General features: G+C 46.7%; 1 protein-coding gene across 1 annotated transcript in view; it reads right to left on the reverse strand.

The window, feature by feature from the left end:
* Nucleotides 1-338: 338 nt before the first annotated feature.
* Nucleotides 339-13322, reverse strand: part of pcp4b (Purkinje cell protein 4b) — a 113067-nt gene continuing 100083 nt past the window's right edge. The window contains exons 2-3 of the mRNA XM_080203210.1: nucleotides 7227-7278; nucleotides 339-684 (exon numbers count right to left, since the gene is read on the reverse strand). Coding sequence (XP_080059336.1) covers nucleotides 551-684; nucleotides 7227-7278 — 186 coding nt within the window. The 3' untranslated portion in view covers nucleotides 339-550. The remainder of the gene's footprint in view (nucleotides 685-7226; nucleotides 7279-13322) is intronic.

Here is a 13322-nt window from a genome sequence, read left to right on the forward strand (position 1 = left end):
ACCACGCAGATGGTGACGCAGCCGGTTCCGAAGCTATTTTCGATGCATCATTGGCAGCTGGAAGAGGAAAGCAGGAAGCCTGAAGCCATGACTCTTTCCCCATAGCCACCTGCTGAGTGTTTCCAGAATGTTCTGTTTTTTCTTTCAGATTCCCAGCAGCTCACAGTGACTGATGTATGAGGTTTGCACCCCTGCTCTGAGGCAGCAATCCCATGTAGGAGCCCCACTGCTGGCACTAGTTGGCACCTCCAGGAGAGGGAAAAGATTGGCAGTCGCATTTGCCATGCTATCTGCTGCTTCTACTCACAGCTCTGAGAAGGAAGATCACTGCAAATGTGTCAGGTACAATGTTGACTTTATTAATGTATGGATAATAATAGGAGTAGGTTACAAGTGAATGACTAAGGGTAGTATTACAGAAGAGTTTTCAGGAGTTTATTCAATACACACACACACCAACAGTGTTTTTTTTTACTGCATGCACCAACAGTAGTGAGCTATGAGGGAGTCGCCTGGTTATGTGCTGTCTGCTCAGCACCCGAAGGAAAGCCTAAGAAGGATCCTGTTTCTTCTTCTGGAATTTTCTGAACTGACTCTGTATGGCGACAGCAGCCTTCTCTGTCTCCGGGGCATCCAGGTCGATGTCAAATTCCTCGGCATCCTCCTTCGAAGCTCTGGCTGTGTCTACAAGAGAAGGAAAATGCTGCATCAGCCTTGGTTGCAGGTGGGTTTATCATCCCGCTCTGGCCCCATACCAATCTAATACTCCCCCAGATACCAAGTCACAATGGAGACCCCTCCAAAGGTGGCTGACCTTTTGACTGCGAGATGGAAGGCAGATGAGGGGTATCATATAATCCTACAGTGCAGACAGAGGCCATTCAGCCCATCAAGTCTGCACCGACCAAAACGCCACCCAGTCACTATTCCTGCAACCCCACTATTCACCCTGCTGATCCCTCTGGCACTAGGGTCAATTTATCATGGCTAATCAACCTAACCTGCACATCTTTGGAGTGTGGAAGGAAACTGGAGCACCCGCAGGGAGCCCACACAGATATGGGGAGAATGTGTAAACTCCACACAGACAGTGACCTGGGGTTGGAATTTAACCAGTGTCCCTGGCATTACAAGGCAGCAGATCGAACCACTGTGCCACTGTGTGGCCGCGGGGAGGCGGGGGTGGAGGGCAGGTGAAATTTGTCCTGTGTTTACTGGGCATGTTGCACATCCCCCTCCCCAGTTTACTGGAACTATAAAGAGCTAGTTTCCTCTTTTGGCCTGAGACCAGTGTTGTGGTTCCCTCACTACTTGCTGGATAGCTGTCTGGCCAAGAGGATTTTCAAACTGGGCCACTGCAGCATCAATGGAGTTCCTCGACAAGGTCCAGGAAGAAGTACGGGGCTAAACGATCGAGAGGAAGGCTGATGGCGATTGAGAGAGAACAACTGGGGTGGGATTCTCCCAGAACATTTCTAAGTGTTGTCCCCAGTGGGAAAACTGGTGAGATTTCCACTAGTTGGTTTGGGCCCATTCAACCCTAGGGCATTTTTTTGGAATCTGAGGAGATTCTCACTGAATTCTCTCACAATTGGAATTTTTATCTGGAGCGGGGACCTAATGACTGCAGCAAGACTGACTCCTCGGAGATCAGAACATCTTTTTTAAAGGACATTGTGATCCCCGCAGTTATAGGGAACACCCCAACCCTCCTCCCTCACCAAATGTCACAGTCACATCCCCACCTCCCCCCGCCCCCGCAGCGCACCCCCCCCCCCCCACCCCCAATACATGCACAGGCAGGAGAGCAACATTCAAGCCCCCTCCACTATCCATCTTCACCAGCATTAGGGCATTGGGCTCCAACCCCCAAGTGAGCAAGACCCAGCTATTGGGTTGCCTAAGGCCCCATCCCCTTCAGGTACCCCCTTCAGGTCCAGCCCCTCACCAGTTCCATCCTGGGAGTGGCCAGGGTACTCGGGGGCAATGCCAGGGCACTGCTCAGCTGTGTGTCCCCCCCATCACCCCGTGTGGCCATCAGGACCTGTAATTCGCCAGGGTTCCTATCGCACCCGAGGGTTGGTGAATTGCAGGGACTCTTTCTGTGGCACATCCGGGCACTGGAGCACGAGGTTCTTAAAGGGGGTTTTATCTTGGCACTAAATGTGATGCGGTCCCTCCCAGTGATTCTCCTGCCAGGTGGGGGGACAGGATGGGGTTGGGGGTAGGAAGTGATGGGGAGGGGGAGTGGGGGTAATAGGGAGAAGGGGTTGGGAGGTGATGGGAGAGAGGTGGGGAGTGATGGGGAAGGAGACCATGAAGTGGGGAGGGGCATCAGCAATGGGGGTGGGGGGAGAGGGAGAGGGACTATGATTGAGAAAGGGAACGGGAGTGATTGAGAAAAGATCACGGCTACAGTCACAGCTTTCACAGCTGATGGCTAGGTCTCATGGAGATGACATTTTTGTGAACCTGCCTGTCCCTGTGACAGCTATATCCACGGCAATCTAACGTTACAAAGGAGCCGGATATTTGCATATTCCTAACCCGGGAGCAGCTTCTGACCAGCATTTTATTGCCATCATCAATTTGTAAGAAGTCTCACAACACCAGGTTAAAATCCAATCATTTTATTTGAAATCATGAGCTTTCGGAGCGCTGCTCCTTCATTAGGTGAGCCCTGACTTTAACCCGGTGTTTCTTGCTGTGCCCACCTCAGTCTAATGCCAGCATTTCCACACCATGACAGCCACATGGCAAGGAGGCTACATCTGTCAGCTTGGAGCCCCGTGGTTTTCCATGTTTCGGACTAGTTTAAATATTTCTTGATGATGGAGACCAGAAAAAACATTCCCCGAATTGTTTCTAAGCAAGACACAAATACATGACCAATCTCCAGTGCCTGATTGTTGAACAGTGGTAGGCACGGACTGTATACTCATCAACTGGCTCTGCTGAAAGTGCTGATTCAGTGAACGAATTTCCTTGAGTTGAATAGTTATCTACTTGCACTGAGAAGTATTGCATTACTGCCCTGGAATGAATGCCGTGTGACACTCCTGTGAGACCGAATGTAACAGCTCCCACTAAAATCTTTCCACTCATGCTGAACTTTCAGTCATGGAATCATAGTTTTCTTTACCTCTTCCCCTTCCTCACTCACAACAGAGTCCAGAAAGTCAGCTAATGCTCTGGGGACCTAGGTTCAAATCCCACCATGGCAGATGGTGGAATTTGAATTCAATAAAAAAAATCTGGAATTAAGAATCGACCGATGACCATGAAACTATTGCCGATTGTCAGAAAAATCCATCTAGTTCATTAATGACCTTTAACGAAGGGAATTTGCCGTCCCTACCTGGTCTGGTCTACATGTGACCCCACACAGCAATGCGGCTGACTCTCAGCTGCCCTTGACCAGCTAGGGATGGGCATTAAATGCTGGCCAGCCAGCAACACCCATGTCCCACAAATGAATTTTAGAAAAACTCCAATGATTGTAACCATTAAACTTCATGTCTAAAGGTTGCCGCAACAGCTCTCTCTTCCTCATCTTCCAGTCTCTGGAGAACATTCCTCCATGGGGCACAGAAATAGTCCCACCTACCTCACCTGTATCCCACTCTGCGCCCTCATATACTCTCCTCTATAGCGAACCATTCTTGCCCATAATCTCAAACCTGTCCATCTCGCAAAATTTCTCACTCCCCACAAGCTATGGTCACCTCACAAGACATTATTACACTCCCATAATTCATATCATTGGATAATTTAGATCTTTTTGTGAAAACACTGACTTGTAAGAGTGACTGCACCAGCTACTGGATGAGAAGGACATAGGATGGCGATCCATGGGGCTGGGTGGGAAGGTTACACATTCATGGAGGTTTACAGCATGGAAACAGGATCTTTGACCCAACTTGTCCATGCTAACCCTTTTTTAACCACTGAATTAGTCCCAATTGCCTGTGTTTGTTCCATATCCCTTATTAGCTATCTAAACCATGTAACTGTTCTAATATTTTTAAAGGGCAAAATTGTACCTATGCCTCTGGCAGCTTGTTCCAGACACTCACCACCGTCTGTATGAAAAAATTGCCCCTCTGGACCCTTTCGTATCTCTTCCCTCTCACCATAAATCTATACCCTCTAGTTTTAGACTCCCCTACCCTTTAAAAAAAGATGTTGACTAACTAGATCTATGCCCCTCACTATATTATAGACTTCTATAAGATCACCCCTACGCTCCAGGGGAAGAAGTCCCAGTCTATCCAGCCTCTTCTTATATCTCAAAACATCGAGTCCCGGTACCATCCTAATAAATCTCCTCTACACTCTTTCTAGTTGATTAATATCCTTGATGTCAATGGACAAGAAGCTGAACTTTATTCTTGATTGTGTTCCGTTCATTTCTTTTCGAACATCAAGTCCAAATGGGCACTGCGCATTGAGAGCATTGTTGAGGAACTGTGATCTCACTGAGGGACAGTCAATGCAACCAAAGGAAACTGGGAACCCTATTGCTTGATCCCTGCTGGAAGTGCATGTGTATAGATGTTGGGGTTGCAGGGGAGGGGTGGGTGCAGGGGTGGGAGTGACGAGGGCACGCCATGACACTTTCCCATTGACATCCAACTGTTGGATTGAGTGCCTGGGATTGATTCTCCGTTCAGTAATGGGTGACTCCAAGGGCCAGAAAGCCAAACCCTTGCAAGACATCCTTTAGGGAGAAGATGAGAGGTACAAAACTAACAAAAAAACAAGAAAAATATCCACTGCTCCAAGTTTCCCTTTAGGTGAATGGTTGATTATAAGCTAAGCAGAGTTTGCTTCTTTTTAATGAAGGTAATAACCAGTTAAATAATGGGTTTTAACGTCGATAAATATAAGGTTCTTTACAATGGAGCAGGAAGATGAAGGTGGGGAAGGAAAGGTGGGAGTGGGAGAGTCAAGATGAACCTGTTATCAACAAATCTGCTCCTGCACCGGAGAGCATATGGGGCAACACTCTAAAGTCGTAATGTGATCTTCTGACCTCGCACAAGTGGAACAAGATGAGGAAGAGAGCTATTGCGGCAATGTTTAGACATGAAGTTTAATGGTTACAATCATTGAAGTTTCTCTAAAATTCATTTGTGGGACATGGGTGTCGCTGGCTGGCCAACATTTATTGCCCATCCCTAGCTGTTTAAGGGCAGCTGAGAGTCAACCACATTGCTGTGGCTCTGGAGTCACATGTAGACCAGACCAAGTAGGGACGGCAGATTTCCTTCCTTAAAGGTCATTAATGAACTAGATGGATTTTTCCGACAGTCGGCAATTGTTTCATGGTCATCAGTAGATTCTTAATTCCAGATTTTTGTTTTCATTGAATTCAAATTCCACTGGAGATGGGAAGGTTAATGGAGCTTTCTTCTCCAGTGGGATCATTGGGTTTAGTGCAGGGAAGTGGAGTTGGGGTAGCAGCTCAGCCAGGATCTTACTGAATGACAGAACAGACTTGAGGGTCCAAATAGCTTCTTCTTTTTATGATCTCCTCTTAGTGTTTTTATTGTCCACCACCATTCATGATTTGACGTGGCACGACGACAGAGTTTTGATCTGATCTGTTGGTTGGGGGTCCGTCCAGTTGGGATTGGGTGGGTTTGGTGACGGGAGCGGAAAATATCACGAGAAGACCAAAGTAGTGTTTCATCATGATTTGAAAGCATGACACCTCTCCATCTCTCTCCTCCCATCAGTGACAGACTATGTTTCAGCACCAGGCACCTCACTATAATAAATTATCAAATCGTTATCATTCACCGGAATCATCCTCCCACATCCACCCACGGTGGCAGGACAGCGTGAAATGCAACTGGTCTCAGAAGGTGGGCACCTGGCGAGCAGTAATCCCAGGGGAGCTTGGGGGTGACTGCAGCTGTCAGGAGGGAAAAGGTTGTGCCCAGGGTAGTGCTCATGTAGCAGGCGGGCAGATTGATGTCAGGGTAATGACAGGGGGTACAGCAGCAGGGTGGGGGGGGGGTACAAGGGTAAGGATGAGGGGTGGTGGGGTAGGGGGAGGTGTAGGTGGGGGTGGTGCACCTGGAGGAACTGGTTTGCTTGCTGTGCGCTCAGTCAATCTTCAAAAATAGCGCAGTGGATCACTGAGTGTCAGAGCTGCTGGAGGGACGGACTAGGCAAATCAAAGGCCTCCCCACCAGCGTCATGGAACCCATGACTTCAAGTTTTCTTCTTAAATTTCTACATGGCACAAATTGCTTTCGGAAGAAAGTCCCGACCTTCACGCTGCTTTCACTGTTAAGTATATCCGAAGCTCTATGTAATAGCTTCACTAGGTTGGCACCTGGTTTTTAGGTACGTTTAGTGCTGACCTCTGCACACCTTACTGAACCAGGGCTTGATGATCATGGTAGTGTGGGGGATATGCCAACTGATAAGTCTAAAGATAATTTGAAATATAAATCTGCTGTTGTTGAGGGCTCACAGTGCCCTAGGGATGCCCAGTTTTAAGTTAAATCTGTTCTGAATTCATCCCATTTAGAACAGTGATTGTGTCACATGGTGGACAGTATCAGAATTTTGCCTCTACAAGGACTATACAGTGGTCACTCCTACCAATACCACCTTGGACAGATACATCTGTGACCAATGGATTAGTGATGGTGAGGTCTAGTCGGTTTCTCCTTCACCACCTGCCAAGGCACAGTATGGCAGGTATGTCCTTTTGAACTTGGTCAGTGGTGCTACGTTGAAGTCCCCCACCCAGACTACTACAACCTGTGCCGTTGCTACCCTACTGGTCCAGTTATGTAACCAATGTGCTCCTGTACTGCACCCCACATAGGTACCACTCCAATAACATAACCACTATGCTACCTCTATGTACGCCACAGGTATTTTCTTTGCCAAGATCTCAAGGTACATGTATCTCATTTTGAGTCTTCAATTGATTCTTCACAAACTGACTGGGCGCGATCTTATCTCCCATTCATGCCACGCTCCCGCTGCAGCGAGGTTGGAGAATTTGGCGGCCAGCCCAAATCTCCGTTCACTGCAGCAGAACGGGAAAATGCTGTCGGAATGAACGGTGATTACGTTCCAGCCGTTGTTTCCCAGGCATTACACCAAGAAAATCTCAATTGATGAAGAGCTTTGAGTTTCATTCATTACTATTCCCTATTATCTGAGCGTGGATGGGAAAAATAACACCGGAAAATATTTACCTTTGCCGTCAGATGTCTTCTCTTTCCCATATTTTGCTCCAGTGTTTTTTCTCTGGAAAAGAAAGGGAAAGGTTAATTGAGTTTTGTCTGCAGTCTCCTTGCACTGGTCAGATCCCATTTTATTCATTAGAAAACCCTGCTAACTGCTCACATCTTCCGACATCTATTGTATCATCTTCAATGAGGATAGTTGGACACACCAGCCTTGGCACATCTCTGCAGATGTTGTCAATTCCATTGTTTAGTTGTCCCATTACGAACTGCCCAAGGAAAATTCAAGGAGATTGGCACCAGCTGAGACCAGAGGGATGATTATTTCCCCCAAGTCAGGAATGAAAGTGGGTTCAGTTAAGGAAGCAAGTGATCAGGATGCAAAGTCATACATTCTGTCCTTATTATTACTCTGCTCTGAAGTCCACATTTACAACAGAAGTTGTCAAGTAAACCTGCCACGCTACAATACGCCTCCCCTTCAGTGGTGGCAGTGGAGCATGTAATTAGAGTGTGACAGGTTTACACAAACATTCTCCTTTCTGTTCGTGATCACTGTGCTCTGAAGCCTGCTGAGGCATGTTTGCAACTGGAAGTCACATGTCGAGAAAGTTGCCCTTGCCACACGGTCAAATAGCTTGCCAACATTACACTGCAATTCTATCAGTGCACATGAGTCAGGTTCTGAATTGCCGCAGCAGTAACTAACTGCCTTTATTTCCAGATTCTTCCATTAATTACCTGACATGGTGACACAATGGTTAGCACTGATGCCTCACAGCGCCAGGAACCCATGTTCAACTCCGGCCTCGAGAGTCTGTCTGTGCGGAGCCTGCGTGTTCTCCCTGTATCTTCATGGGTTTCCTTTGGGTTCTCCGGTTTCCTCCAAAGATGTCCAGGTTAGGTTGATTGGCCATGGTAAATTGCCCCTTAGTGTCAGGGGGGATTAGCAGGATAAAGTGTGTGGTTGCAGGGTTAGGGTCTGGGTGGGATTGTTGTAGATGCAGACTCGATTGGCCAAATGGCCTCTTTCTGCACTGTGGGGATTCTATGATTCACTACATGTTGAGTAAATATATCCATAAACCACAATTCTTTTTAACCTTACCGACCTGTAGAGTGGGAAGTCTAATTGTTTGTCTTCACTGTTTATAGTGAACATAACAAAAAAAAAACAAATTTCAGGCATCCTGCAGTGATTATTCAGTGATACAATTTACTTTGCTTGCCATTTTCTTTAGGAACATGGAGTAGGAGGGGTAGGCCATTCGGCCCCTCCAGCCTGCTTCACCATTTGGTAAAATCGTGATTGATCTGATACTTATCTCAAATCTGTATCCTGCCTACTCCCATCAACCTATCACCCCCATTGGTTACCAAGAATCTATCCACTTCTGCCTTAAAGATATCCAAGGACTGTACCAGCATTTCAGAAGCAGAGTTCTGAATACTCAGAACCCTCTGAGAGAAACAAGTTTCACCTCATCTCCGTTTTAAATGGGCAACTGCTTATTTTTAAGTGGTGACCCCTAGTTCTAGATTTTCCCATAAGAGGAAGCGTCCTGTCCACATTCACCCTGTCCATACCCTCAGGACCTTCGATGTTTCAATTAAGTCTCCTCTTATCCTTCTGAATTCAAGCAGATACAAACTTAGCCTGTCAAACCTTTCTTCATAAGAAAACCTTATCTGCACTGCTTCCAATGCATTTACATTCTTCCTTAAGCAAGGTACCAATGCTCCAAATGTGGTTTGACTAGTGCTCGGTGTAACTGAAGCATAATCTCCCTACCTGTTCAAGTCCCCTCACAATAAATGATAACAGTCTCTGAAATTTCTTAATTACTCTTCAGCCTAACCTATTGTGATTCACATACTAAGGTACCCAGATCCCTCTGCACCTCAAAGCTCTGCAATCTTTCACCATTTATGCTTCTTTTTCATTCTTCCAGCTCCAGGAGCCATAGAACCATAGAACACTACAGCACAGAAACAGGCCTACAGCACAGAAGATCCAATAAAATCCTAACCAATTTAATCTCTCCTCATATGACAGACTTACTATCCCAGGGATCGGTACTGTTTCTCTGAATACTGTAAATTCCCTGAGTTTCTCCCTCCCTTCCATTTCCTCATTTATAGCTGCTTCTGGGATGTTACTCTACACTAAGCATTGACACAAAATACTGGGCAGCATGGTGGCACGGTGGATTGCACTGCTGCTTCACAGCACAGGGGCCTGGGTTCGATTCCCGGCTTGAGTCACTGTCTGTGTGGAGTTTGTACATTCTCCCCGTGTCTGCGCGGGTTTCCTCCAGGTGCTCCAGTTTCCTCCCACGTTATGAAAGACATGCTGCTTAGGTGCATTGACCCAAACAGGTGCTAAACTATGGTGACTAGGGGAAGTTCACAGTAACTTCATTGCTGTGTTAATGTAAGCCTTGCTTGTGACTAATAAACAACATAAACTATCTGTTCAGTTCATCTACCATCTCCACGTTTTCCATTATCAATTCTCCACTCTCACTTTCTACAGGGCCAATGCTTACTTTGTTATTTCTTTTTAAAAAATATTTATAGAATCTTACTACTTATTTTTTGTATTTCTGGTTAGATTTCACTCCTGCTCTGATTTTGTCCTCTTCATTAGTCTTTTAGTTATCCTTTGCTGCTCCTTATTTCTATCCACTCTGCTGACCTTCCACCCATTTTTGCATAATTATATGCTTTTTCTCGACATTTGATACTACCTTGAACCTTTCTACTTAACTATGGGTGATGTATCTGTCAATGGAACCATAAAATCCCTACAGGGTAGAAAGAGGCCACTTGGCTCATCGGGTCTGTACCAACTCTCTGAAAGAGCATCCCACCCAGGCACTCCCCTCCATCCTATTTCTGTAATCCCGCACATTTCCCATGGTCACTCCAGCATGGCCAATCCACCTAATCATTGGATTGTGGGAGGAAACTGGAGCACCCGGAGGAAACCCAGGCAGACACAGGGAAAACATGCAAACTCCACAAAGACAGTGACCCAAGGCTGGAATTGAACCCGGGTCCCTGGTGCTGTGAAACAGCAGTGTGAACCGGCTGGGCCAAAAAGTGGCAGATGGGCTTTAACCCTGTCAAGTGTGAGGTGATTCATTTTGGTAGGACAAACTTGAATGAAGATTACAGGGTCAACACAGGGTTCTGTGAAATGTGGAGGAACAGAGAGGTCTTGGGGTTCATATCCACAGATCTCTGAAGGTTGCCACTCAAGTGGCGTAACTATAAGATTCATGGTGGGAGATATAGGAGGGATGTCCGAGGTAGGTTCTTTACTCAGAGAGGGTGGTTGGGGTGTGGAACGCACTACCTGCTGTGATAGTGGAGTCGGACGCTTTAGGAATTTTCAAGCAGTTATTGGATAGGTACATGGAGCACGCCAGAATGATAGGGAGTGGGATAGCTTGATCTTGGGATTGGACATAGCTCGGTACAACATTAAGGGCCAAAGAGCCTGTACTGTGCTGTAATGTTCTATGTTTCTATGAACCACTGTGCCACTCTTGGGCTTTTTCTTACTTTAGACTGCAGCTAGTCTAAGCTTAGTCTATTGTGATGTAGTTTAGATACAGCATCTGAAAACTGAAGTGATCTGAAATCCAAAATCCAATCCGCCCTGAGTGTTTTGGATAATGGACACTTGACATGCAACGCATTATGAAGTACCCTGGAGTATAATTACTAATTGCTTAAGGGCACTATCTGGTGATCAGTTGCACATGCCATAGTATGTCATACAGTCTTATAGTCTCATGGTCTCAAAGGGAAAAAATTAGATAAGGCCTGAGAGTGTGCTGGGGATCACGATGGGCAATGTGTGATTAACTCACATCCATTCCTTCCTACATCAGCTGCACACAGACTTTGTGTTACCTAACTGCTAAGTTGCTTGATACGAACATGCAGCCCAACACTAATCCTGTTGTTGAATGGTTCAGTAAGGGACTAGGCTAACACAGTAAGAGCTAGACAGCACTGCTTAAAGCCAGCCTGCACCTATTAACACCAATACATCCATCCTCTGGGCAAGAGTTGTCCAAGCATGAAGAACTCAGAATAATGTCTCAACAGGGCAGAAAGCATGTGTCTCAGATGGTTCGGACTGAAGACTTTGGTGTCGGAGGTGGATAGATGGAGACCAGATAAACATTAAGAGGACACTAGTACAAATCATTAATACTGCCATTGGGTGAGATTCTCTGGCCTCCCTGCTGTGGGATTCCCGCTGGAGGGAGATGCTGTCTTTGCTTGCAGTGGGATTCTCTGGCCCTGTATTGTCAATGAGAGTTCCCACTGCCAATACCCCACATCAGCGGGAAACCTGCGGGCAGGGATATGCTGTTGATGGAACCAGATAATTCCACCAGCATGAACAGCCAGAGCATTCTGACCAATACCTTTGATTTTGATTTGATTTGTTATTGTCACATGTATTAACATACAGTGAAAAATATTGTTTCTTACATGCTATACAGACAAAGCATACCATTCATAGAGAAGGAAACGAGACAGCACAGAATGTAGTGTTACATACAGTCATAGCTTGGGTGCAGAGAAAGATCAACCCAATGCAAGGCAAATCCATTCAAAAGTCTGACAGCAGCAGGGAAGAAGCTGTTCTTGAGTCGGTTTGCATGTGAACTCAGACTTTTGTATCTTTTTCCCAGAGGAAGAAGGTGGAAGGGAGAATGTTCGGGGTGCGTGGAGTCTTTAATTATGCTGGCTGCTTTGTTGAGGCAGCAGAAAGTGTAGACAGAGTCAATGGGTGGGAGGCTGGAGTGGGATGTAATGTTGCAAGACATTTTCCCTGTGTCCGTGCGCTCAAGGTTAGTGAATACATCTTCAATGCCAACTCTTTCCAAACCATATACTAGTCTCATGCATTGATCCATTCAACGACCCCCCCACCCCACCTACCGGCCAGCCCCCGCCCACCGCCCCCCCCCCCCCCCCCCCCCCACCCCCTCACTTCACTCACCTACCAACAGTCTCTATCAACCAGGACTAATATTTCCGGACCTTGCCTCACCCACATACACATCTCACAGCTGCAAGTCTCACAAGTACATCTCACAGCTTGCACATTATCAACAACCATTCATCAGCCTAACACACTGCGCCACACACATTTCCCTCTCGCAGCAGCCGGTTACTGCAGGCAGCAGGCAGGAAGTTTTTGTAAAGTTTTTTAAGCTAAAAGTGTTAAAAAAAATCTATTCGTGTCACAAGTAGGCTTGCATTAACACTGCAAGGAAGTTACTGTGAAAATCCCCTAGTCGCCACATTCCAGCACCCGTTCGGGTACACTGAGGGAGAATTTAGCATGGCCAATGCACCTAACCAGCATGTCTTTCAGACTGTGGGAGGGAACAGAAGTATCTGGAGGAAACCCACGCAGAGACAGGGGAGAACGTGCAAACTCCACACAGACAGTGAGCCAAACCAGGAATCGAACTCGGGAACTTGGCCCTGTGAGGCAGCAGTGTTAACCACCGTGCCACCTGCTTCCCCAGGATCAGTCATGGCTGCACTTCCTCATTCCAGTGGAGGAGACAGTGTTCACCACCATTGGTCAGAAGACTAGAGGCTGATGGTGATGAAATACTGTCACTCCATCCCAAACTCAAGGCCACCAGCACAGATACTGACACAGCGCTCATTTCCAAGGGGTAACATAGAGGCAGCATCTGTAATGGTGAGTGTCGAACAGCCAGAGAAGGGGAAAATGGTTGCACAGTGCCAGCTGTCTGCAGGGCAAGTGTACCCATGGGTTCTTCCTCTGAGGACTCTGCTGAGGACCCTGATGGGGTGGTGAACTGAAGAAAACTGATGCATGTACACAATGAAATCTCAATGCACTTGCTGGCATGCAAAGCCTTCTGTCAAGGAGCATTTTAGAATCCAACTCACACCCAGCACAAGGCTTTAGCAGAGTTTGAAGCCCCTAGTTTCCAACATTGAAGTCCATTTGCACACTTCTGGAGCTAGTGGTACTGCAGCATCGAATGACAAGTGCCTCTGCCTCCATTGAAACACAATCAGGTTGAATGCTGC

Source organism: Carcharhinus amblyrhynchos, chromosome 15 (genome assembly GCF_965287045.1).
Source record: "Carcharhinus amblyrhynchos chromosome 15, sCarAmb.v2.hapA, whole genome shotgun sequence".
NCBI lineage: Eukaryota > Metazoa > Chordata > Chondrichthyes > Carcharhiniformes > Carcharhinidae > Carcharhinus > Carcharhinus amblyrhynchos.